Genomic DNA, 27,908 nt, shown 5'->3' with positions numbered 1-27,908 from the left:
GTAAGTTGTGCTGTGAGCAAACCAAACAGCAACTGTTGCACCACAGTGGTCCCCACCTGCGGCAGACCTTGCACGTTACTACCAGGGAGCACATAAAGCTCCCTAGTCCAGTGTCAGGAAATGCACTGTTGACAACTAAAACTTGCAATTATCAGTCTGATTGCTTCACAGACAAATGCTATACATATCAAAATTCATTCAGCTTTGTCTATTCAGATTTTATAGGAACTTTAAAATATCCTAAACAGGAGTCAAACGTTAGACATGTTCAAAGTAATCCTCTCCGGCATTTTCTATACAATTTTTAAGAATTTTCCAATATTTGAAAGTACCCTGCTATTAAATTTTTTGAATGGGGTCAAAATATTCATTAGATCATCAATTTTCACTTTGGCAGAAAAGCGACGACCAAACAAATGTTTCGTCATATTGTAGAATTTTCAAGTTATCCGGTTACATTTATATTTTTTGGTTTGCCATACTTATAAACAAAATTCTGTACAATGAAAAAAAGTTTGTTTGTACGCAACATAATATAAAGGACTATATTGTTGATTTTATTTGTAGAATGTATATTTTATAATCACGTAACAAACCCCTTACGTTTTCGGCATTTTTAACCCTACATTGGGCGCTAAACGGAGTTTTCCTCCGTGTATTTTTTATTATTAAAAATAGTACTACTTTTCTGATGTTGGCAGTCGTTTCCCTTAGTGTACTTCACAAGCATCTTTCGGGGAAGCAAAACAATAGCCTCCCGCTTATCTTTGTCAAAATCTGTCAGTATGAGGTCTACTTCCGTGCGAGACTGGACATTGTCGTTATAAGAACCAGAAAGAAAATGTTTTGAAACTTTGTGTAGTGTTTAAAAAAATTTTTAGTAAAGAATAAATTTTTATTTCAGAGTAATAATTGACATTACAATTGTATAATATCTCAAGAATTGAAGTAAGTTGTTTTTGTAAGAAGTTAAAAACTAAGTTAATTTCCATATATTATTACAGTAGGTTAAACATTTTTACAATTAATTGCATTATTCCTTAAAATAAATCAGTTTGTTACTATACAATAACTTCTTATTTGAAAAATTCATTACATGAGAGAGTAATTGTTATTTAATTTCTAAAAATTAATATATATAACATTGTAATTAACCCTCTCCCGGTCGAATTACCGCGACGCGCTTTTGGCGCTACTGGGCTGAATTAAATCGCCCGCTCTGCCGCGAGGGCACACTTATTCGCGTTTTTACTACGTTAAGAACTTTATTTTAATAAAACTATTATTTATTGTACATCGTTACAAAGATGATTAAATCCTCTATAATAACGTTGTATTTATTTTACAAAATATCAACCTTATGAGGTAAATTAAAATCAAACAAAAAGTCAAACTTACATGAAAAATCTTGTTTTAATCGTTGTATAAGTTGTTATATATAAAGGGTTATAAATATAAAAATTAACATAACACTAAGACTTTGTCTAGTGTTATCTTTGTCTAGACCAGTCAGGCGGGACCCAAGTGGCGGTACCAGAGGCGCGAGGCAATGGTGGGACACGGGTCGCGGTGCCGTCGGCGCGAGGCAGCGCCGGATCACGTGGCGAGTCATCAGTGTCCCTATCTTCTTGGTTAGAATGGTGAATTTCCTCATCACTAAATACATTGCTATTCATGGAACCTTCATCGTCACTGAAACCATCACCTTCATCATCCACTTCATTGTCAAAAATGCGATCAATTTCGCTATCACGCAAACATCTTGAACCTGCCATTTATGAAGTACAGAACCAAGTGTAAAGACTGCGAAAACAATTAACGAAATGATTTCAGTAATTAAGTGGTTATAAAAAGTCCCAAATAGTTCATCAAATTATGTAAAATAGCAGCACAAGCCAGAAAGAATTGTACTACTAAACAACAAGATCACCGTCAATGAAGTAATTAATGAATCGTTTCAAATTATTAATCCTAGATAGCGTCCCTAGTCATAAAACTATGAATAAACAAGGCAACAATGATACTGCCAATAGATATTTCCAGTATTAGTTCCGCAAATAATCGTAAGACAGTAGCACAAAGCAGAGGGCGTTGATAAAGCAGTTGGAGGCGTTTGGACTTTAGCGCCAGGCGCCCTGCCGAGGCGTTTGCCCGGGAGAGGGTTAAATCAGTATGAATATTTAAACAAATAAAAACAGTTTAAACGACTATGATATCCATTATTCGCTAACCTGGAGGAAACCTCCGTGAGCGCCTGATGGTGTTTATAATTTTAAGCGCCTGATGGAGGGTTAATAGAATAACTCCAGTCATGCTGAGTGTAAAAATAAGTATAAGCCAGTGGGTGAGTAGAAATCATGCAAACTAAGACATATTTTGTGAGCACACAGTAGTTAGAAAAAAACCTACACCAAACAATTTCAGAAATTAATATATTTCAGGAGTGAGATATCAGTCCGTCAACTTACCACAAAATATTTGTAATCATAGCTGGGAAAAAAACATGTCACATTTAGAGGTATCAATTGTTTGTTACTCATGGCTTGTGCAAGTGTATCTTTAAAGTAGTTGGTTGTGCTTGCTTATGTGTTGACAGATTTCGTTGGTAAAATAGTACCGTTGGTATTTTTATAAAAACTTGAAAATAGTTTATATTATGTACATTTTTTATAACGTTGTAATACAGCTGATGCATATCAAAAGAAAAATGTATGCTGCTGCTGGCAAGCCTAATTTAATGTGGTTGTGCTCGCTTATTCATTGACGGATTACGTTGAAACACGTAATGTTGGAATAGTATTGAAATTCTTAAAATAGTTGGTGTCTAGTAAATTTTTTATAACAAGTGGTTTTTTGTTATTTGACTTCTAAAATTTTAAACAGACTCCATTTTGTTAATATTAAAGAAAATAACACAAATGTTTTTTCTCTTACCTGTTAACCCACTGCGGATGAAAGACACACACTACACGTCCGACCTTTCTGTGGGCCAAACACCAAAACACATGCACTATGCGCCCTCTATTCATTGTTTACCAATTACGGTTTATTTTGTGCTTTTCCCTCTAGAATGCGCTCGGATGCTCTAAGTTATTTTTAGTACTGTATTGTTCTCTCAGTAGTATCTGACTAAGTCAACTGGAATGGTATCAGCTGTTACTAATATGATCCTCAATTTCACTTTTGTTTGTAATAAATAGCGGTTGGTTGGGATTGTTGTTTACAATGGTTGATGACCTGTGTTCTTCAGATCTTGTTCTTGATTTAATTTTAATTTACTGTTTTTATTTCATTTGCCTTCGGGTAATTTTACTTCAGACTGTCAATTAACAAACGTAAGTAGAATAGTTTAATATACTATTTATTAGTTTATATTTCTCTTATTATTTTAGATCAGTACTTACCTAAATAAATAAATGCATATAGTGTTACATAAAAATACATAACATGTTAAAATAGTGCTCTTAAATCTACTACAAGTAAACTGTATAAGCGCCACGCTGGAGCAGCCGACTGCCTACTGCTGTAATCAACTCCTGCTTTAGATGTGACGCACTAGGATTTTGTGTTGCACACAATGGGTTAAAACCTATGTGCCAAATTTGGTTTCTTTAGCTTAACTGTTTTTGGAGATAATTTTGTTATAAAAAATACAAAATGGTAGCTAGCAGCTAAACAAGACATTTCTCAACCTATGTTTACATGAAATTTTTTGTTTGAAATGATGAATACGATCACCCACAGAACTTTGTAAACAACCCATATGCGTAATTTGTCGGAATAAATGTTTTTTTTTCTAAAACACTGAAAATTTCAAGAATTGATTTTTTATCTCTTGTAGTACACTATATTTATTAATTATTTAAATTTAAACTAATTCTAGAATTGAATTTTTGCTTATTTGTTACAGAAATATTAGTCTAACCACTATAAACAACACCCACTTGAATACTGAATGTTTATGATCTGCACAGAGTTCTCTTTGTTTACAAACACAAAGCAGAGGACAATTAGTTGTGGGAAGTAATGACGTCAGATGTAATACATTATCTGGATGGCCAAACATTGCAATATAAAGCAAGGTTGAATAAAGCAATAATACTTCACAAGATACAAAATTCAACTTATGAACAATAAAAATTATAACAAGACCGAAATTGACATACTATATCAGTCTAACATGTTTACTTTAACAGCTTACAATATTTGTCCATATTTAAGAGTTTTGCGTTAATTTGATCAATACTTGAAAACATTTTGATGGTAAATGAGTTAAAAAAATAAACATTTAGATAGCATTGTACTCTTCACAGTTCTGTGATAAAACTTTTGAGCCCAGACTAGTTGCCACAGATTCGTTTTGCGATACAAGAAATCCCAAATAGAAAAAGAATAAAGCAATTTATTGTTGAAAAGCCTTAATGTATTTATTTTCTAATTGCATTTTTTGCATCTACTGATTGTATATTTTTCTTAAAAATAAACTATCAAGTTCAATTTAAGTCAATATGAAACAGAACCTGATCTGAACTTTTGGTAATTGACTAATCCTTAATGGAAGGTAAAAGAATTCATACACATTTTTTGCAATGTTAATGTCTGCCTGTATTGATCAATTAACCGTTACAGCATTTAACCATTTAGATACATCGTGTCTAATCTGTGTGGTGTGACGTAATCACTATATTGTCCCAAGTAAACAGTTAATGAGGTTTTGATTGGTGAGGATGTTACATGGATTTGGTCAAATAGTGTGTAAAATCAAACAAAACTGTATCAATAAATATTTTATTGTACAACTTTATAAATTACTTAACAAAACAAGTGATTGCAATGATTATAAATAAATATAAAAATACACAGATCTCATAAAACAGTGAAAAATTTATACATTGTGTTTCTATAATGTGATGTTTTATATATTATGTGTACAAATCCCACAATTTACATTATCTGGAGCGGCGTTTGAAATTGACACACAGCGAGTACATGAATAGAATATTGAAAAACGTGGAGGCAAACTTGGTGCTGGCAGGCTTAGCTTACTTGCCACTGTAACAGATCAAACAAAATATTTTAATAAAGTAAATCGAATAGCCAACTTATTTTATTTATAAGGTATGAGGAGCCTCAGGTTTATTCATGAGACACTCCAAAATCTGACATTTATAGAAGGATTAATCAGCATTTCAAGATTTTTTTTATAAATGGTAAATTATGTATCTAAATTCTTAATCCCCAACTTTATGCAATGGTATCTTTGATTATACGAGGGCCATCCGGAAAGTAGTACCCGTTTCCGCCGCGTGAGGCGCTGACGACGCGAGTAGCCGCCGGTCAAGGTCAGATCGCTTCAGTGGCTTGTCTGCCTTCTCTGTTACAAGTTCCGTGACGCTAGCATTGCCTGTGTTGTTTCTGTGGCAGTTCATAATGTTTAAAAAAATTGAAAACGCCGCCAGTTGTGAAGTGAGGGCTGTAATAAAATTTCTCAACGCAAGAAACGTTCGACCTTGTGATATTCATCGCCAATTAAAGGAAGTGTATGGAGACAATGTGATGGAAGAGTCATCTGTTCGGCGCTGGTGTCGTAATTTCAACTTGGGGAGGGGGAACACACACGACGATGAGCGTTCAGGGAGACCATCTGTCCATTACAGATCAACTGCTGAGGTCAGTAGACGAATTCGTGAGGAACGATCGGCGCGTCACAATTGATGACATCTGTGAACATTTCCCTAATGTTTCTCGAACAATTGTTCATGAAATTGTCAAAGACCATCTGCATTATTCAAAAATTTGTGCATGGTGGGTCCCTCGCATGCTTACAGATGAGCACAAAACCAAGCGTATGGCTGCTGCATTCACATTTTTGGAACGTTATTCTGATGAAGCAGACACGTTCTTGAATCGCATAGTTACTGGTGATGAAACGTGGGTTTGTTATGCTTCACCTGAGAGTAAACGATAGTCAATGGAGTGGCATCATACTCATTCACCAAAGAAACCAAAAAAATTCAAGACTGTTCTGTCCACCAGGAAACTTATGGCAACCATTTTCTGGAATCGACGTGGTGTACTGCTTATTGATTTTATGGCCCGTGGAGACACTATTAACGCTAATGCGTATTGTGAAACATTAAAGAAATTATGGCGGGCAATACAAAATCGACGGAGAGGTCTATTGTCTGATGGCGTCATTCTCCTCCATGACAATGCTAGGCCTCATGCAGCGGGGATAACACAAAAACTTCTGCAGCAATTCAATTGGGAAATTTTCGACCATCCACCGTATAGCCCGGACTTGGCCCCTTCAGATTTTCATCTCTTTACAAAACTTAAAGAGTTTTTGGCGGGAAAAAGATTTGACAGCGATGAAGAACTTAAAGAAGGCGTGACTACGTATTTCAATCGGCTGGCGGCGGAGGAATATGACGCTGGAATACAAAAACTCGTCACACGTTATGACAAATACTTAAATTTGCTTGAAGATTATGTGGAGAAGTAGTTTAAGGTATGCTCTTTTCAATAAAAATGTTTATATTTGTTAATATTTACTTCTGTGTCTTTATTTCACAAACGGGTACTACTTTCCGGATGGCCCTCGTACATAAACATATAGGCTGTCACCACCCTAAACTTCGTATATAGGCGTCAACAGTGCATACTTGTTAAATCACGATGGACACGTTCTCATTTTCATAGACCTCTAAAATACATCATATCTCCTTATTTGGTTTATTAATCTATACGTAAATAGAACAATGCATACCATGTTACATGTTACTCTTTGTTAACGTCTTAATTGATCAAAATATCTTTGATCTAAAATTAGCTAACGATTGTGTGTAGTTTTATTTAAGATAAACATTTTGAATTAAATACAGACTATTTTAATTTGTGTGTATTTAAATCCAAACTATTATTTTACTTAAATTTTGCTTACCTTCAATCCACCCTCCTGGTTCGTGCGGTTTGCTTGCATTTCCAGTTTGTCCAACTCCTCAGATCGTAATTGCATTTTCTTTACTCTCTCTGGATTTTTGATTCCACGATTCTCTTGCTCCCTCTGTCGTCTTTCTGCTGCTTCAACCTGCTGTCTCCTCCGAGTTTCCTGTCGCCATAGTCTTTATTAAAATATTAAACAGTCTTCTTAAATCATACAGCCCTATGTTAGATTAAGGCAGCCATTTCACTTCTTCTCCTCCCCAGCACCTTGCCTTGCGATGAGTTTGTCATACACTGTTTTTGTCTAGTGTTTTTACTTTACTCATAAGCTTCATCACCTCACGGATGAAGCATTGGGAATATTGTACAACAGTTTGTGTATTTACATAAACATTAACACATATAAATATTTCTTTTATTTATAGAAATAGATATTAAAACCCCTTTTTGTACAAGTAAGTTAATTATTTTTCCGAAAAATAATGGATGGAGATGAAGATCAACAATATATTTTATCCCTACTAAACAAGTCTTTCTGGTGCTCAATCGGAAAGTGATGAACATGATCCTCCCTATTATTCTGGACTCCACAGTGGCGATACAGACAGCAACCTACGGTTTCAACATCAGATAATATGTCGGATAAAGAGAATTTGGATCGTCCATTTGAGGAACTTCGCTATGTTGATATTATAAAGTTACTTCTTTGCAGGGACAGACGTAATTGAAGATACAGAAGAAGTAAATATTGGTGCAGCAGTGAGTAAAGAATTAACAGCTACAATGTAATTTGTGGAAATGAAAGAATGGGCATTTGTGGTGCAACAAACCTGTGACCCAGAACACAAAATAGCGCAGCAGAACGAAACATTGTTCACAGCCAGCAAGGTCTTAAAAACCTCGCCAAAGACAAAATTGAAGTATTAGAAGTATTATTTATAAAGTTATACCTAAAGCAAGAAATGAGAAATATTACTATTAAACATACAAACTCCTCTATATTGAGAATGCAAGAAAGAAAATCACAAAGATCTAAAACAGTATATTGCCATTAACTAGGGAGAAATTCAATGCATTTTGGGGTATTTAATTTTGACTGCATATGTCAGAAGATAACCTTATGTCTAGAGTTTTATTTGATTCAGGGTATTCAGGTACAAGGTTTAGATAAACTATGGTCATTTTCTTTTGGAGTCACTCCGATTTGACTCTCTTAAAATTAAAAAAGAATGGGAAAATACAGATTGATTTGCCCCAATCAGAGACACGGAATTTGCTTATATCATCCTGTAGAGTTAACTACAAAGCCAGGCACCTATGTGACGATTGTTAAATAACTTTTTGTATTTAAGGGAAGAAGTAAGTCTTGATCTCCTAGTATTGCTACTAAATCTCACCTTAGTCGAAGATGTAAAACTGAAATGAAAGACCCTGAAACTTGAAAACTCAATGTTCTGTTTTTATGGGAATCATGGTACCTTACAAGTTTATGAAGAATTTATCATTCCAGTGATAAATGCACTCACTAAGCTTGAAATCGTTGAATGCTACAACTCCACAAAAGGAGCTGTGGACACTCCATCAAATGTGTGGTCAAATATCTTTTAGTAGGAAGAAAAAACTATAGCTGTTGTGCATATTCTAAGGAATGATTAACCTCATGATCGTAAATTCATGTCATACATTTACATGACAAAACTTCAAAGGGAGAAACCCCTCTTTTTAGGTGTAACTTTGCCAGGGAACCGTACAATGAGCTTGTCAAACCCTGTCAGTAGTAGCCACCTTATGTTGTGAGGTTGCAGTTTAACAAGGACACCCACCAGTGCTACAAGGAGCTGAGTGAAGGAATATTTGCCGATAGAAATGACAATTACTATTTACTTTTATTAAAGATTGCAGCAGTGACAAATTCAAACTAGTTAGTTTATTCTGGAACTTACTTAAGAACAAAACTGAGAATGTAGACATGTAAGGTAGTAAAAATTGGTTTCCTTTGACATTGTGGGACGGGATATTTACAGTAGCTGAAGAATAACAAGAAAGGGACCTCAAACTAACATGATTCAATGAACCATTTGCTCAGTGACAACAATTTTAAGAAACAACTGAGAGTAGTGAACCCGTGAATGTAGCAAATGAAACGACAAAGCAATACCAGACACTATAAGTAAGTATTTACGACAGAAAATCATCGAGAAGACATGGCATCTTTTTTTCACGCATACGATACTAATTACTAGAATCCTGTCAAACCTACAAAAATTAACACATATTTTAGAATTTCTGATGGATGCTTACAGGTTTAAATAACAATCAACCATAAAACGGTAAGAAGACAGTTCAACTGAAAAACCATTGATACATATGCTGTTAGTGTTAATGTTTTAAAATTGCATTGCATGTCACTTTTACTCCCTTTAACCTTACATTGTTAGGTAAATGTTTGCTTTAGCCACTTCCAAATATATTTTTTTAAGTAAAATGCTTAAAAAGTCAACTTAAAAATTAACAGAAATAATTACATTTGGAAAGACTGACATAAAAAAAGTACCTCCTAAAAGGAACTAGTAGTTGAATTGGCTGACAGTTTGTCTCAAGCCACCATCGTGGGCTGCATCAACAGCTTCTGTTCCACACTGATTGTGACGAAAGAAAACATCCCTTGAGATAGTACATTACCGGTCAGTTAAGTATCAAATTCCAAAAGGCGTTTACTAATGCTTGACATCCAAAAATATTACAAACTCAACTAATCATATTCTACGTTTCAGGGCAATGGCCTCTACTTTAAAGTACACAAAGAATTGAATTTTCGTTACAAAGTAAAATAAAACAACAAAACATATTTTCTCTCCGCTCTGATACAATAAAAGTAGGCCTAGTATGCTTTAAAATAAATGCAATCATGACACTAACTTTTACATTGAATATATGGAGAAAAACATCACTCACTTGCACCACAAAAGAGTATTTATTTAAATGACCATGTAACAAAATGGCCGCAGTATAATAAGCAACCACTACCACCACAATCGAATCATAATTATCAATATCATCAGTACCAAATCCTTGATATTCATGACTAACTAAAAATACTAAAAACAAAATGAAGAAACAAATTACGCTGAAGGTATTTAAAATAACAATAGTTCTGCTGGTTTTAAATCTTTAATATATTAATGATCAATAATAAAAATCGATCTATGCTATCTATATTTATTTAAACAAAACGATATAACATTTACTTTTTTCACTATTTTGAAGGATTAATGTGTCTGACTCCTTGTGACACAAAGAATACAAGTAAGTTACATCGTCATTCTACTTGCTGCAATTCTACTTTTTATTTATTTATTTATTAACGGCAATATACCATTTTACATATAAGGATATTAAGATAACAATATATATTATAGAAAAAATACAAAAGTATAAATAAGGAACAATCAATAGCCAAATCAATAAGCAAACTTAGTACTGAAACAGTGGTTCAATAAATAGTGTTAACACTAGGAAAATCATTTATATAACAATAACAGTATTAACAATAATAGCAAACATAACCGTAACAATGAAACAACGCTAATGTACATTAACATAAAGCAACCAGTAAACTCGTGGTAATAAATAACATTAATAGACTATATAAGGTAATCGAATCTAATAATAATAACAAAATATAGAAGATAAGGTATACAACACTATAAACAATAATATAATATAACGACTTAGAAAGTAAATTGATTAGACTCAGATGGAAGCGAGAGGGCTTGCCTCCTGAAAGTCTGGTGGGTCATTCCAAAGAACTCCAGTTGAGATCCATTTCTCAAGCACATAAGACGAGGGACTGTGCTGTGGTAGGCATACACAGTGTGATAGTGATGTCTGCTAAAAGTCTGTGTCAGGCGAGTTTTCTGTGGAATATGGATGTCGATCAGCTGATGGAGCTCGGGGCTGTTAAGTAAGCCTTCATTCGTGTGTGTCCGTTCATTCTGATAGGTAGTCAACGTACTGTTAAAGAACTTCTTTGCAGCCTCGTGAGATTAGCGTCCATCCCTTGTTTGTCAAGAAAGAAGAGAGAAGGCCTGCCGGCGAACCTGGTGAAGTCCATCGAAGAACAGGTCACACCCAGACGCAAACTGATTTCCCAGGCGAATAAACCTTACAAAAGGACTGTTGAAGTCGAAGTTGGTTGAGCGGTATCTTCGACCCAGCAGATCTCGAGATCTTGTGTTTGCCGGAACTCTGAGGTCGATTTCAGCTAGGAGATCTGGACAGTTCATGCGACCATTCACTATCTTCCAGAGAAGGACAACATCAGCCACGTCACGTCGCAGTCTACTTTGACTTACTTAGGAGCAATGTTTAACTGAATTAAGTTTTAGGCTTTTAAAATTGTATTATAGTGAAAATATACTTTAATATTTAAAAGAAATATTTTTTCAGATTATATAAAATAATTAAGTTTATTTAAACTATGTTTGAGCAGCATAGTACTTACCGTTACCTCTACAAGATAATGGCCAATCTGAAACAGTATTTCTGCAGGTTTTGATGATACCATCAAAACTATTCATTAAAAAGTTATAGTTTGTTTGATTCCAACTAAAAAAGTACACGGTTTTCATTAAATTCACAATACCAAATTTAGAATGTTCAAAAAAGTCTCCTCAAGTGTGTTTTTTACAACATTGTGTTTGTTCTGACTTTTCTTGCAGTGAAACACTATTTGATATCAAACTTCAATTCTAGTTTTCATCTCAGCACTAAAAACTAGACACTTTTTAAAGTAGCAATGTCATTATCTTGTAACCATTTAAAACACTGTTCAATGTTTAAAAATACATTTTGATACAATAATTGCATGTTTATCAGCATTTTTCTTGCCGATGTCACTAGCCTACTCAGTACGTAAATGAAATAAAAACAGCTGGCAATGAGTAGTAAGAATATCTATAGGTGAAATGTTGTATTTGATATTTATAATCTATAATAATCATAATCAAGTGGTAGTGGCCACTTAAGTTTTTATACTGCAGCCGACCAAATGTAACTAATTAGGAAAAACGACAACAGGAAGCCCTTGAACGAAGTAAAATTGCAAATGGGACTGAAATAACAAAGGGAAAACAATAAATAAACTTCACTATGGAGGTGGACACAGTGGTCAAAGTGATGAAAAAACATAGAAAAGCATAGAAAACTTTACTTTGAAATGCAGTTGATGGACTACACCTATTCTTCCCATTCACATTTTTTAGTGAAAGTTGATAACCCTGTTATCCACTCCTCTTAATATGTATCCACTACTTAGTTTATTATCATCCCCCACCCAAAACCCAGATTCTTCCCAGTCACCTAAATTGATGGACTAATTGAGATATATATCCTTAGAAATATAATCATGTTCATAATTCTTGTGGAATATAGTTTATGACTGTCGAAGAATTCTTTCTGGAAATGAAAGTAGGCCTAAACGGATAGACTTCAATAAGTGGCCTACACTCGTTACCTAATTGCTATTATCGAATGTTCAATTGTTTTTATCTAAAGGAATAATTCCATATTACAATTTATTTAACTTAGCATATGATTTCAACTTATCAGTTATAGTAATTTTAATGTAACCAATAAACAGCAAGAAGTAACTAATTTTTTGAAACCTCGAAAATAGCAATGGATATGAGGAAAATATGTGAGATATTTTTCACAAGTGACTGTTTAAGTGGCTTCAACATGTGGATTTGGCTCCTGGTAACCAATAGGGAGAATTCTTTCCTCCATTTCACAAAAGCAGTTATTCGTTGATATCAAGCTGGGAAAATTGTAATATTGTGAGGTTTCTTTGATATCTAAGTCTAGGCCATAGTTGGTTTTTTTTGTTTTGTAATGTTATTGTTAAATTTATGTTTTTAAAATTGTAATGTACGAGATTCTTCTTATTACAGTTTTTTATAACTCTTATTGTAGGCTAGTATATCGAAGTTGGATAGTATATCGAATTGTTCGATAATAGCAATCGAATAACGATTGTAGGCCGCTTATTACAGTCTACCCGCGTAAACTTTTTTAAGAAGATTTTAAAAGTTTAGTTCGTTTTAGATAATGTGGCTTAAGTAAACATAATCCCATTGTTTTGTTCAGGATGACAAGTAGGTACAATAAGTTAATAATATCAAAATGATTTTGATAGCAATAATTTTTGTATTTTCCTAATAATATTACTTAAAAATATGGGTAGGGTACGATAAGCGGACCCGGTTTTTTATATTGAAGAATGTAACCATCGATACCTAATACTCACATCCTAGACTATGAATCGATATAAAAGTATCTATAGTCCTCAATACAATCTTATCTTTTAAATTAAAATATGAATTTAATATTTACACTAATCAAACAAATTATTATAACCAAAATTAGGAAAACTGAAGACGACCATATTTGCTCCTTTCACAGTTACAGTTGTTTCTTTCCCACAAATTTCACATAATGGGTTTTTCGGTACAGTCCAACGTGTTGAAGCCACGAAAAACACCTTATCATCTTTCAACGCAATGTCGTTTAGTTTTCTAAAATTGACTGCCATTTTTAATAATCAAATGTTACTTAAATGTAAAATTAAAATATTACCTGTATTATTTGAAAGTGTTTACAGCTGTTGATATAGATTATTTAAGTTAATTGTTCAAAATAATTAATTAGTATCGATTGATTATATCGATGGTTATGATTAAGTAATATCGTTTGCCAATTTCGATATAAAAAACCGGGTCCGCTTATCGTACCCTACCAAAAAATATTACATTTACAATTTTCCACAGAGTACTGTAATGATAATTTCCTGACAGAACAAACAATGTAGGCTATAATGATAGGGGTTATGTAATTTAGGCGAGACATATATTTTAAGGTTTGCCAGGTTTTAAAATATTTTAAACTTCTATGGTATCAGATCTAGCATTGGTAACAACTCATTTACCAATAAAGGATAAAAAACATAAATTACCATATCTGGCGTTGTGAAATCGGCGCTTGAGCCTTTGAAACATGATGAACACAATCCCATTGGAATACTTATATTTCACTGGTGCGTTAGGCAATCAAATATGAAAACTAGTGATAAGTTAAGTTATGAACATTGCTTTTATTACGCACTGTTCTCTTCAGATAACAATGTTATTTATAAAAGTTTGCTTTGTTATTGTCACGTACGTAACAGTAGTATTGTCTTGTCACTTAGAGTAGAATTAAATCAACAGAATGATATAAGTTGACATATTAACAATAACATATCAAACGACACACAACTTCCTTGCTTACTAATATTTATTTTTCTCATCGACGTGATTGGATTCTTATCAAACACCTGATTCATGTCAGATGTGTGACTGGGACTTACAAACCATGGGTCATCACAACGTCGAGCGCACGGGAGACATTAGGACAAAATTAAGTTTTTTTAGATGCCATGAAGTTTTACATGTTTTTTCTTCTCACACATGGAAAAAAATATCAAGTGGAACAAGCTTCCTCAATTTTATTAGTGGGCTTTCACTGCAGGACTTGTCATGATTAACATCTTCCCTGTTCACACCGACCGCGTGCAAACCTAGTTTCAGTTTAACTTAATAAGTCTCAACAACGACTTCAACAAGTTCTTAAACACTGTCATATAATTCAGACGCTGAATTAAATAGAACATGAGTTGAGCTAAAATCAACATTGTGGCATCTGCATTAAAGTAACCCTTCCCACTATAGCTGCATTTTGTAAAGGTTTTATAATTATTTTAGTTATTATATCTCGACTAGCTATGAACGGTTAGATAATATTCTAAGCTTTCGTATAAATAATTCAAATGAAAATTCCTTATTTTGGTGGTATACTTTATTTATTGTAAAGTGTAATACAAATAAAAGTGCAAAACAAATAAAAAGTTGAAAAATTAAATTTAAGATTTTGGTTCGATAAAAATATATAAAGAGTATGCGTTCGTGTTTACTGTTCGCGTGAATTCTGCTTTGGCAATTTTTTTTTGTACTCTAAGAAATTTTATATTCAGCTGGGTTTTTTTTTTTGCCGCTGTGACTTCTGCTTGTAGTTGTAGGATCTTCTCGCTGGGAAAGGATTGGACACGGGTGTAAAAATGTTGTCACGATTAGCTCTTAGAACTGGTAAATATTCATAGAATCAGGCTTTCTATATTTAAATAAGTATAATTGTAGTTAATCGCTAGTTTTTATTTAATGTTTCTGACACATAAGTAGTATAAGAACGCTAAAGAATACTATAATGTGTGTTAGATGTAAGAGGACTGAAAGGTCATACAAGCAATGTCAAGAGGGAAAACCTATTTTCAATTAGGTTAAACAAAATAAGTGTGATAAAGGAACAATTCTTTGTAACCTGTATCTATACAAATCCAATATTTCGTCAGTAAATGATAATGATGGATAGCCTATAATTGTTACCAAACCTGCAAACAAGACCTTGTTATACTAACAGCCTAGGCTTCTCTCCAATTATGTAGATCTACATTAAAACTATCTTAAGATGGTTAAACATGGAATGGCATAATTTTTCACCAACAATTAATGTCTAGGCATTTTAAATTGTTCACTGTAGACTTGGTAGACTTTAATAATAAAGGGGCCACACTAATTATTTGGTTATTTTGATCAAACGTTTCGATTAATTTTATCAAATGAATAACTTGATATTACAATTTATTTATCGGATATTATTAGATTAAAGGCCGAGGCGGCAAATCATGAATTTGACGTTATTAATGTATTCTGCTCCTGAACAAAAAATATATATAGTACTAGGGGGTGCAAATGACAAATAACATGATTTTAGGGGGTATATTCATAAGTAGTTAATTTTTTAATGTTCAGTTTGTGTGCTGTGTCTGGATAATCTGTTTACTTGAATATTATCTGCGGCTGGGACTGATAGCAGCCTGATAGCTTATTTTTATCTGAGTTCTCCTGGGCATGAGTCAGTGCTTCACAGGATATCGTGTTCAGTAGGTTGAATTGAGTGAGTGTGTTACAATTATGAATCAACCATCCACTAGTTCGACCAACCCTTGTGAATTGTGTGTGTCGGAGTGTTTAGTAGGGCACGTAAAGAGTTTACGTTTTAACCAAAACAAAATTATTTCCTTTTTAATTGAACATGGAATTTTTAATAATGAGTGTATTTGTTCGTATTTGGAAATATTACTCGCGCGTGAACGGTTGTTCCATTTTTTATGTTCTAGAACTTCGTTATTTCTCATTTCCACCCCATCAAACCTTATAATTTTTTTGTTCTATAGGACGATTCCAATAAGTTAATAACGCAAAACTCGTATCTTACCGCTCCGGCTTTTAATATGATAATTACCTATTTAACTTAACATATGATTTCAACTTATTAATTACAATAATTTTTAATGTTAAAAATAAACAATATGAAGTAACTAATTTTTTGAGAACTTGGAAGTTGGCGATGAATATGAGGAAATGATATGAGATAGCCTATCTTTCAAAAGTGTCGAGATTTGTTCAAGTGGTGGTTTCAAGATTGAACAATTGTTCATGAAATTATCAAAGACCATCTGCATTATTAAAAAATCTGCAAGGTGGGTTGCTCGAGTGCCCACAGGCTGGGAAAGTACCGATTGGAAATGCCATTGGTAAAACTCATCCAAAAATAGTGGCCTTTGGATAATACTAAAGTAGCAATAAACTTTGAAAATACTAAACAATACATAAAACCAACAGGATCAATGACAAAGGCTTAAATTTCCATGTTAAATTACTTATTGAAAATGGCAGTAATTTGGTTCCTTTTTGCTGAAAAAGCATGTAAAACCAATAAAGTTGCAATGTACGGTGTTCAGTGTCAAAAGTTCTGGTAGCCTTTTGTCTATTCTTGTGGCCTTTAGAGCTAGAGGGCTGATCTTGGACTAGTGTATGCGAGCGCTAGTTGAGGAGTAACATTTGTAAAATGCTATCTCAAATTACATAGTATAGATTGGCCACCCGACCAGGAAAATACCGGGAATTTCTTGCACTGAGCAAAAATGGGAATAAGCCGGGAATCTCCCTGTAGAACTTGGAAAATCCAAAAACAATGTTTCTGTATCTATGAACTTATGAAATCAAGAAAAATTTGAGTTCCTTGAATCAGAAGTTGATTAATACATTCACAACGTCAGTGTTTTTCCTGATTTTTTTATTTGCTCTTAAATTTTTCAATAATAATGGCATAAACCCGTGATTGGTTTTTTTTTAAGTCAAAGTATAACGAGAAAGGTATGTAGGCTTTGCAATTTTGCACAAAAACAATTATTTTATTGTGTTTTTGAATTTTTTCTCTTGTACCCCAAAGCTAACTAAAATAATTAATTTACCTTAAAAACTAAGCAATCGTGCACCTGACGGGGTATACGATAGTCTGAGGTGTTTATTTGAGCATGGGATCAAATTTAACAAACCACCAAGACAGGCAAACAATAAAAACGCTATAATGAAATGCATAGCAACATGTACCCTATTGGGCGCACGACGCACTTTACAAATGCCCGGTGTGTACCCGAACGGGCAGTTGTGAAAGATTGTGTGTACCCAATGGGGTACACGTCATCGTGAACGTGTTAATCCCAAAAATTGTATTTTACACGACTTTAATCATTCAATGGATAAATTGCGTGTATGGGAGCTTACACGGTATAGAGGTAGAACTAATTAAGATAAACTCCACTATATTAGTGGAAGCACCCTTGGCTTAACCGGCATCAGGTTGAGCTCGCAAACACATCGTCGATCACAGGCACTCTTCATGGACTAAGTAAACAATTCAGCAACATAAAAAATTGTTTTATGTTACAAAATGTATAACACAATGTTTCAAAAATTTAAATCTATCATCTTCGTGAGGTGAGAAGACAATTAGTACATGAATGTTACAACGTGCTGCTGTGAATTGCCAATAAAAAAATAAATTAAACATACCCAAAAACTGCTTGGAGTTCAGAAAGGAGAAAATGAGCTGAGACTTTGTCACTACCCAGGATGCAAGTTTACAATAAATTATTTAGTTTTTGGTTTCAAAGTATTTGCAACAAGCTGTATCACTCCCATTAAGTACGTTAATCCATTAGTTAAATTCCATTGTGTAAATGTAATTAAATTTTCAAGTAAGAAATTATATCAAAATGATTTTTTTATATCAAAAATTAAAAAGAAGTTTACATTTTTTTTTTGTAACCCAGAACTAATCAGCTTTGATAATGAAGATAAGGCATTAGGTATGTTCAGTTGAAAAGTAAACAGCTGACTGTATATAAACAATCAGTTGATTGGACCATTGATCATAAGCAAGAAAACAAAGCCATTCAACTTGTGCGCATGTTCTATGTCAATGTTATCAGTCAGAAAAACAAAGGAATATATTTATATCTGTGGTTTTAAGAGAGTTTTTTTCTATGCTAGTAACATTTTAATCAGTTATGTTGGCAAGCCGAAAAGGTCATATCATTTCCAAATTACTATAGAGCTTCTCAGAAACCGACCAGTGACCTCTCGGTTAGAGAGCCACAGCCTTACCCATATGCAATGGTGAAGGTCCAAATACAGAAAAACAATCACGCTTGTCTTTAAGCAATATACCATTAATAAAATAAACCATTTAGAAAAGTATTGTTTTATTAACATTTAGTACTATTTTAAAATTTTTTCCAATTGCTCCAAGAGTCTTCAATTGTCTTTAAGCATTGAATTTCATACATATTGGGACAAATGAAATTTATTACATATAGGCTTACCTCAGTATAGTTTTTAAACAGATTTGATAGAAAAATCAGTGTAATAATATAAAATAATACTATAATTTCTTTCCCAACGTGTGATATTAATAAAGATGTTTTACTAAAGTGAAATTATAACAATATAAAATATAATATATATTGCAATTAAAATATATTGCAATTCTATATATTAGTAAAATTTATCTGCTTAGCACAAATAAACTACCAAAAGTTCAGACATTTAGTTTATTAAACACTTGTGATAATTTTTGTGAAATGTTTCATTAACATTATACAACTATTGTAATACTAAGTCAACTGTTACAGCTGTTCAGGCACACAAGAGTGCAACATCGTGTCTTGTCGGGGCCGTGCGAGTCAACAGCACCAGTCCTCTTGACGGCCCTGAACGAGACTTGGTCAACTTTCCCAGACCAAAGCGGCCAGAACACCCTTCCCCTGTCCGCTATGCTTTCGTCCCTGAAGAGTGGTTTGAGTTTTTCTACAAAAAGACTGGTGTTACTGGTAAGTGATTCGAAGTAGACTATTGGGCTGTTTTTAAAGAATAATTGTCATATATTGAGTTCAAATGTATTTTGGCATATTTATTAATATATTTTAAACATACATATTATTCATATTAGTATGTGTACAAAAATACTCATTCATTTGCGGTTTAAACTAAAATAGTTTGAATTTCTATCACATAATTGGATTTCTGCTTATAATCCTGTTGTGTTGTCATTACAGAGTATGGGTTGCCTAGATATTGTTTTTACCAAGCTAAGATTACATTAAGCTTACTAGTTTAACAAGAAAATACTCTTGAGAGTGAATCATAGTTTAAAACATTTTAGCAAAACTTTCCAAAAATACTGATAATGTTGATTTCAATTACATAATTTTGTCTGTATAAACCAGGATTAAATTTGTGTACTAAAAATACTTTAAATCTGTATATTTTTTACTCTATGTCTGAAATGTATTGTCTACTTTGAGATGATACAATTGTATAAGTTGGGATAATTTTGGGCCTAGATATGAAATATATTCTACTATATAAATTTGCATTCTTATTTTTAGTTGGATATTTGTCTGTGTATATAACACTATTTTGTTGATGTTTTAGGGCCGTACGTATTTGGTGCTGGTATTACAACTTATTTGTTAAGTAAGGAAATCTGGGTCATGGAGCATGACTTTGGATTCCTATGGGCATTTGGTATCATCGTGTATTTAGCCAACAAAAAATTTGGTAAACAAGTTTCCACTTACGCAGACAAATTGGTTGATGTAAGTATATACGTTTATAAGCAAACAAATAAAGATAGTCCTTTATGTCTCACCAAGAACATAAAAATATTCCATATCCTCCCATTGTAAGAAAGGAAACTTCTGTCTCAAACTTTAGAAAGGAGAAGTTTCTGCCTTTCCTAGTCAATTTTAATTTTACATGGAATATCCTTGAATGTACACTTACTTAGAAACTCACATATTCATCCCAAATACCGATTCTTCATGTTTATTCATTGTACTTGAGTAATGGATGGACATTTTATCCTCCAATGGCCAACTAGACGGACTTATTAGTGGTGGTGTGTGTATGCAAAGTGTCTGAAAAATGGAAACAATATTTAATAATATTTAAAAGTATAAAAAAAAACATGTGACAAAAATCTTAACAACTTTCTTAGGTATTTTTTTTAGAAATTTTTCCTGTGTATATTATTTATCTCACATACACGCACGCACATGTGTGTGTGCTTAGCGAGAGTCAAATGCTAATCAAAAATTAATATTTTTGAGTTGCAGTAGTAGTAGTGTCCAAATTTGGTTTACTGCAGAAAATGTGCTATTCATGCTTTAGTAAAGAGATTATACAGCTGTAAATAAACACAATAGGTCAAATTATCTAAACTTAAAAGAAAAGTAGGATTTCAGACATTTGCTATCATTATATAGTGCAAAAAAATAACATGTAACCGATAGTAAATTTTGGTAATGGTATCATTATAAAATTTTAATTGAATTCACAAAAATACGTCAGTTTGTTTAGTTTAATAGCACTTTCACTGAAAAATAGTACTTAAAAAATTTGATATTTATGAATATTGATCCCATTACATGTTAGACACCTTTCACCAAAGAAAAATGGTACACTAAGAAAACAAGTATTTTGTGTAATATATATATATATATATATGTACCGTGTGTGTATATATATATATATATATATTATATATATATATATATAATTAAATTTGTATAACTGGCAATAGCCTAATTTAATTTCAATAATACATATATATATATATATATATATATATATATATATATATATATATGCTAGGAAGTTGTATGTTATAGAAAATCTAAATTTCATGCATAACCTTAATTATACATAGACTGTTAGTATTAAATGCATTATTTCATTACTAATTTAATAATATATATATATATATATATATATATATATATATATATATATATATTAATTAAATTTGTATAACTGGCAATAGCCTAATTTAATTTCAATAATACATATATATCTATATATATAAAAATGAATGTTTGTATGTTTGTCCTTTATGGAATCGTGAACTATTGGACCGATCATGATGAAAATTTGTACGTATATGTATTTTTCCACGGAGAAGGTTTATAAGCTATGCCCATCCCTTTCCCGATTCAGGATTCCGCCCCACTGGTTACAGAAATACCCATAAGAAATGCATTGCAGCAAACATATGTTAACGTCTTTTCAAATTTTTAATCAGCTGTTCTTTGTAAACATATATTACACTTATAGTTTTAAAGCATAGAGTAAGCTTAAGAGAAACGACAAATTTTGTTTAAACTGTTTTTGCAATCACTGTTAAACATAGACTTTACTATCCAGATAATACAATTCAAATTTGACGTAAAAATTCACCTTTAACTGCAATATTTATTTAATATAAACCATGCTCATGCTTGATCAGAAGAGTAATGCAGATATCATAATTACTATCTTACGTTGGCTACAAATATAAAGAATGTTATAAAATCAACCTTAGTTGTTTTTTTTGACAGAAGTATGGTTCTCAAAACTCCGTGTGTACATATTCTCTCGATCGAGACAACAAAGCAAGCTCAATCGTGGCATCGGAGATATAACTAATTTAATCTAAAATTTATTATAGTAAAAAAAAAAATTTACTAAGTAATATAAGGACTTCGGTTCTTAAGATTTGCGTGCGAAGCCGTGGGTAACAGCTAGATAGAGGCAGGAATATGGTACATACCTTCATAATACGCCCAAGAGGCTCACGATGGAACGACTATCAATTATCTCAGCAATGTTTAGAATGTGATAGAAAAAGAATAAGTGAATATAGTGTACTGTTTTCAACGGGAAATTGCGTGCGAAGCCGCGGGCAACTTTTGCAAAAAATTATTGAAATGCGCAGCAAAGCGCGCCGGGCCCGCTAGTATATATATATATATATATATATGCTAGGAAGTTGTATGTTATAGAAAATCTAAATTTCATGCATAACCTTAATTATACATAGACTGTTAGCATTAAATGCATTATTTCATTACTAATTTTGTCAATTTTCAAGGCTATTTTATTCTCTAAAATTTACTTTCAGGAAAATTTAATGTTTATGAAATAAAAATTATTTTTTCTGACTTTAAATGTATTTGTTTACCAATGGAAATTATCTAAAGTAAGAAAGAATCTTAAAAATAAACCATCACTTCTTTAGAGCGGGTCATTCAACAGCTTCTTACTTCACCAAATGTTTTGGGATGAGTAAGAGATAACTTACTATAAAGCCTCTCACACATTTATTTCCCACCACCCGTGACTTACACAAAACCTTAGGATTACACTGAATTAACACTGTGATTTCTTTGTCATAAAAATAAATTTTAGTGACATAATTTCTCATGACAATAATTAAATTCTCGAAATGGATTCGCGCGGAGCATGGGAGAAGGTGGAGGTTGCATCCGGGTTTGAGAGTGAGTAGAATGAGTGAGAAGCAATCTACAGAGAACGAGCCCTTCAAGTCTACACAGAGGCGGTGAATGGTATTACAGTCACCTTCCTCCAAGGTGGCTTCGGAACTTCTCTCATTAAACAGATCAATGTCTTCTAAGGTCATTGGTCTCATTACGGGGCATGGTCACCTGAAGAAGCATCTACACAGAGTTGGCATCCTTCAGGAGGATCCGCTCTGTGGAAGGTGTAATGAGCAGGAGGAGACTGTTGAGCACCTGCTCTTTGATTGCCCTGCAATAGCAAGAGAGCGGTATGCCATCTTTGGTAGCTTGAACAGGGGTGGTGAGTTTTCCCAGGAGGACTTGATAGGTTGTTTTCAGCGGTTTGTTGAACTGCTGAAGTTGTAGACTGGTAGGCCTCATGGTGTTTCCGGGGTGTGCAAAAGGCCCTTGAGGCTTAAGTGCATGGCAGTAGGCCGCCCCAAGGGGAGAAAAAAAAAAAAAATTCGTGAATTTCTACAAAACTACCAAAACTTAATAGAATCTCCTGTTATTATGTTATTTGTCAGGAATATTGTTTGTATACAGTTCATATCAATCAAGACAATTTACTAACTGAAACTTTTTTTTAGGAAGAAGAACAGAGGATCTGTGCAGGAGAAGAGGAAACCCTGAAGAACTTAAAGGACGGAATAGAAGGAGAGAAGAAGGCCCAGTGGAGCGCGGACGGACAGTTGATGTTGTTTGACGTCAGACGCGAAAATGTTGGTTTACAAGTAGAAGCAATCTACAGAGAACGAGCCCTTCAAGTCTACACAGAGGCGAGTAATTGCTTCCTCATTAGTTGTTATCATTGTCTAAAGATTTTACTCAATATTTTCTGTGCTCATTTAAAACGCTTTAACTTTTGTGATGTTTAAAGCTGTAGGTAGTCTGAAACCAGTTATGTTTACTATTCATGAGATTCACGAGTTGGCTAACACTTTTAGTATAGTGCTGTACTCCAAATACTCTTGAGGTGATGGGGTTTGTTCAAAGTATTCTCACATACGTGTGTCTAGAAACACGTAATTGTTTCCATAATCTAGGAACTGAGAGTCAATTTGCATTGTATAAATAGGCACCCGCAATCATAAGCCACACTATTTTTTGTGGCTGTAAAAACAAGAACAAAATACCAAAAAGGGGGATTAAAAGGTATAAAAAATTACTAAATGATATATTTTTTCTTAGGCCATACCGTTTAGTTTTACCATCTACATTATAAGTTAACCCTCTCCCGCTCGTATTGTTTCCAGGCGTTCACGGTGCTTCTAACCTCAATTATTTCGCTCTGCCGGTCACGCTCGGTCAAATTACGCAGCGCCTCAACTTACACACGTTCTGTCATTGTAATTAACTATAATTATATATATATTAATTATTTTTCTATATATTGGTTCAATGAAGTTGATTGTACGAGACCTGGGAGGGGGCACACGGACAGCTGGGCGCGGGGTTGTTTGTTGCGCAGTTACTTGGTGAAGGTCATTGTCTGACTCGGTCACTGCCACTGCCACTGTAATCACTCCGAACTACATCCTCAATGCCACCAACCACTTCACAAAGCTCTGGTACATCACTACACTCACTTGAATCGTCGAAATCACTACTAATAACGAGATCGATTTCAATGTCACGAAGTGTACGACTACAACCCGCCATTGTTTCCACACAACTAATATAAATAGCAAAATAATGGAATAAATCTACTGTAAAAGTAAAGTAAATGGTCTCCTGATAGCAAACGACCCGTAGTAGTACAAAATATTGCAACTCGAGAGCAGCACTTATCGGCTCTAGTGGGTAAAGCAGTGCGTGCTGATCTGTGCCGTTTAAGCTGCAGTGGGTATGTGGTGGCCGTGCCGATTCATGCCTTGCAAGCGAGAGAGGGTTAACATTAAATGTAGGCCAGTGGCCCATGAGGACGGGTAGAAAAAATGGTCAACCTCTTCTTTTTTATTTAATGATTTTTATATCCGTGTCACCCAAAGTCAAGTAGTTAGTCTTTATCTCAATGGCGATATTGATTTAATTTCTAAATTGGCTCTCGGCTTGTATAAATAAAGAGAAGACTGTTGTGTCAGGATGTTCAACATTTATATTGTCATTGTATATTACACTTGAATACCCTATGTATTTCTGTAGAATATTTTGTGGATGATTATCAAATTCTAAATCTATTAAATACACCAGACCACTAGTCATGTAACAGGCTTTGCGGAAGTTGCATACAAAATTTCATGTCTGTAGTTCATTTCCTTCTCGAGATGTCTTATGGATAGACAGAAAATCAGATAGAAAATAAATTTCTACATTTTCAAAAGACAAAATAGACATTTTGCGAGCCTACTGTGCAACATTTTATTTTAAATTATTTTATTTTTGTAGGCTTTGCTTTGTTGTCTGTATACAAATAAACCAACACAATTGAATTTCATAAGATTTGAAAGAACGTAACAAATTATTATAAACCAATTCAACAAAGTAACCTCGTTACAATTGTTATACTTTGTTACTTATTACAATCTCATATGATTGTACTCAGTTTGTTTACCAATCTGTGTGTTCTACGACATGCTTATTTGGCGTCATCACAGAAAACATTACATTTTCTACACAAAATTTTCCTAAACTGCAGGTTTTTATTTTAGGTATACCTTTTGCATTTTACAACTGTATCATATATATCATTTAATTGAATACATTTTCTTCTGAATCTTGTTTCATAAACTTCCCAAGGGATTATCCCTGAGCTGCAAGAATGCTGAAATAATGCACCTCTCTTATACTAAAGCCAAACAATCTAAATTTTAATAGTTATAGTGATTCCCAAGATTTGATGTAGATAAACACAGACATAATTTTTCGACCACGTTTTTGAGATCTGATTATTTCATAAATTAATTATAAGAATTTCTTTTTAGAAATAAAATGTGAATTTTATTAACATTCTTCATTTATTCTTAAAGCATATGAAAACAAAAGTTAATTATATTTTTAAAATATAAAGCAATTTACATTTATTTTGATGAAGGGTTCCTAATATGAAGATGTTATCAATAATGAAAATAACATTTTAGGTGAAGAAGCGACTGGACTTCCAGCTGGAGCTGGAGAATGTGGAGCGGAGGATTGCCCAGAAACACATGGTCCAATGGATCATAAGCAACGTCCTCAAGTCCATCTCTGCACAGCAGGAGAAGGACGCGCTGAAAAAGTGTATTGTGGATCTCCAGGGTCTGGCTGCTCGGGCCTAGAGATCAACTATCTAGAGCGTTAGATCTCCCAGTCTTGTTCATTTATACTAAGTTACTAAGTAAATAAACCGTTATTACCAATAGACAGTTTATTTCATTAACCCGATCACTTAGTCACATATTAAAGTGAGTTCCTTATTCCTCTGCCACATTCTTTTATTCATGGATAAAGATAGCCAGGTGTTTTGTACTTTACCCACTAGGAACTCTAAGACAACTACGGAAAATTAATTATTCTAGACGTAATATTTTCTTAGGCCATTTAAAGTTGCAATAAGATGTGTATAACCCCACAAATCTTAGACTTCCTTAAGGACATTCTCCAGACCTGATTTCTAACAAGTGTGTTGTCTCTTTGAGGAAAACAATGATTGTCTCTCTAAATTCTTTTAATTTTCTATTATAAAGTTAAAATTACAATTTTTAACTGATACAGTGGTGGAACACGTTTGAATGCATGACAATGTTAAAGAATAACAGACGCTAACTGAGACGTAGCTGTTTCAGTTGTTTTATCCAATTTAAAAGTATTTAGATGCCCTAAGAAATTAGTTATATTAAATTTCAGCTGTACTATATCAATAGTGAGTGTTACATACAGATAACCGTTTTAATGCCAGAACGGAAAAAAATCATTATTGGTTTGGCTCAGAAAATTATGTTTGAAGATAAAATATTTTGCAATGTAATATGTTTTTTAACATAACATAATTTACAGTTAACCTCAAGTAGTAAATATTAGTCATTGAAGCTTTTCTGTTATCTTATAATGTTTAAGTAATTATAGTTAAAACAAACGTACATTAAGAAATTGTAATTGAAACTTGTGAAAAGTTCAATTACACAATTGTCATATATAATTTATACTCCATGATATTTATGAAACAAAATCGTTAATGTTTTAAGTATACGTAAATACTATTTTGTAGTATTGTATTAACTCATTAAAGAAGTATTTACTGATACCTCTGCACTAATGGTAGCAGCAATTAAATTGCCCAAAATGCAAGACTTAGTTTAAAGCTTTCTAAAACAAAATCCATAAAATATAGAACATTAATTTTCTACCACTGTCTTTACAGTAAACTGCGCAGCAGGTAGCACAGGCAGTCATTCCATGTTCTCCGCAGACTGGAACACCACACACTACATAGCGACTCTTTGTTTTTCGATTTTTCTTTCGAGGACAAACACTGTACTTGTAACGATCAACTTTTTCCTCTCTTGCTAGATTTTCTTCTCGCCTGATCCCCATTTCCATTCTTGAGGGTTTTTAGTTCTGGATTCAACATATGATTGGCCAAACGTGTCACTAGATGATTTCAAACAAGACTTTGAGCAAGATCTTTCAAAGCACGTCTTGGTAAAATTACTTCATTGTTGGTTTGGTAGATGATCTGAATATTCAATACTACTATAAAGGACAAAAATTAGCCAATGGCCATCTATTATACACTTTTAATGAGTAATTGCTTTAGTTTGTAGTCGACAAAGGAAAATTACATCTACTCTTCCTTTGGTTTTGTTGTAATAGGTCACTGTTTTGGGCTTGTTGTCATCTCCTGAAGCAGGGTCAATAGTATCCGAATAATGCTTTGTGGATGCTAAGATAACATTTCTGTTTCTTTTCAGAACATAGCTTATAAAGAGTACACTTGTCAACGAAAAAAAAAACCATACTACTTTTTTCTACCATTTTCTTAGTACCATTTGTAGTTCAATGGTTATGCAACAGATCTCTTGCAAGTGTAACTGATGTGAACCAATTATCACATGTAATATTTCTACCTGTGTTGTCCATGGGTTCTATCAGAGTCAAAAATCTTTATACCATATCTTTCTGGGTTTGCTCGGAATGTATTGCTTGAACG

The 27,908-nt window shown here is 33.3% G+C and overlaps 2 protein-coding genes across 2 annotated transcripts; one reads left to right on the top strand and one right to left on the bottom strand.

The window, feature by feature from the left end:
• Window positions 1–4,866: 4,866 nt before the first annotated feature.
• Window positions 4,867–14,351, bottom strand: LOC124359987 (small VCP/p97-interacting protein). Its single transcript, XM_046813201.1, has 3 exons — window positions 13,958–14,351; window positions 6,944–7,111; window positions 4,867–5,052 (listed from the first exon to the last, which is right to left on the bottom strand). Exons 1-3 carry the CDS (start codon window positions 14,015–14,017, stop codon window positions 5,038–5,040), a joined length of 243 nt encoding a protein of 80 aa, XP_046669157.1. The 5' UTR covers window positions 14,018–14,351; the 3' UTR covers window positions 4,867–5,037.
• Window positions 14,352–14,998: 647 nt separating this feature from the next.
• Window positions 14,999–26,120, top strand: LOC124359986 (ATP synthase subunit b, mitochondrial). The gene is made up of 5 exons (XM_046813200.1): window positions 14,999–15,125; window positions 19,076–19,273; window positions 19,878–20,041; window positions 23,371–23,559; window positions 25,861–26,120. The coding sequence occupies exons 1-5, from the start codon at window positions 15,098–15,100 to the stop codon at window positions 26,035–26,037; spliced, it is 756 nt and encodes a 251-aa protein (XP_046669156.1). The 5' UTR covers window positions 14,999–15,097; the 3' UTR covers window positions 26,038–26,120.
• Window positions 26,121–27,908: the final 1,788 nt, after the last annotated feature.

The sequence above is a fragment of the Homalodisca vitripennis genome, chromosome 4 (assembly GCF_021130785.1).
Source record: "Homalodisca vitripennis isolate AUS2020 chromosome 4, UT_GWSS_2.1, whole genome shotgun sequence".
NCBI classification, from domain to species: domain Eukaryota; kingdom Metazoa; phylum Arthropoda; class Insecta; order Hemiptera; family Cicadellidae; genus Homalodisca; species Homalodisca vitripennis.
The sequence above is the reverse complement of the archived record's forward strand: the minus strand, read 5'-3'. Positions and strand labels throughout refer to the sequence as shown.

What these genes read in the sequence shown, in the direction of transcription:
- LOC124359987 (XM_046813201.1), bottom strand. Translation starts at nt 14,017, where the DNA reads ATGGGATTGTGTTCATCATGTTTCAAAGGCTCAAGCGCCGATTTCACA. An exon ending in ATTTCACAACGCCAGATATG is followed by an intron (nt 7,112 to 13,957) that starts GTAATTTATGTT and finishes CTATGGCGACAG; the next exon opens with GAAACTCGGAGGAGACAGCA.
- LOC124359986 (XM_046813200.1), top strand. Translation starts at nt 15,098, where the DNA reads ATGTTGTCACGATTAGCTCTTAGAACTG. An exon ending in ACGATTAGCTCTTAGAACTG is followed by an intron (nt 15,126 to 19,075) that starts GTAAATATTCAT and finishes CAACTGTTACAG; the next exon opens with CTGTTCAGGCACACAAGAGT. An exon ending in CCCTTCAAGTCTACACAGAG is followed by an intron (nt 23,560 to 25,860) that starts GCGAGTAATTGC and finishes ATAACATTTTAG; the next exon opens with GTGAAGAAGCGACTGGACTT.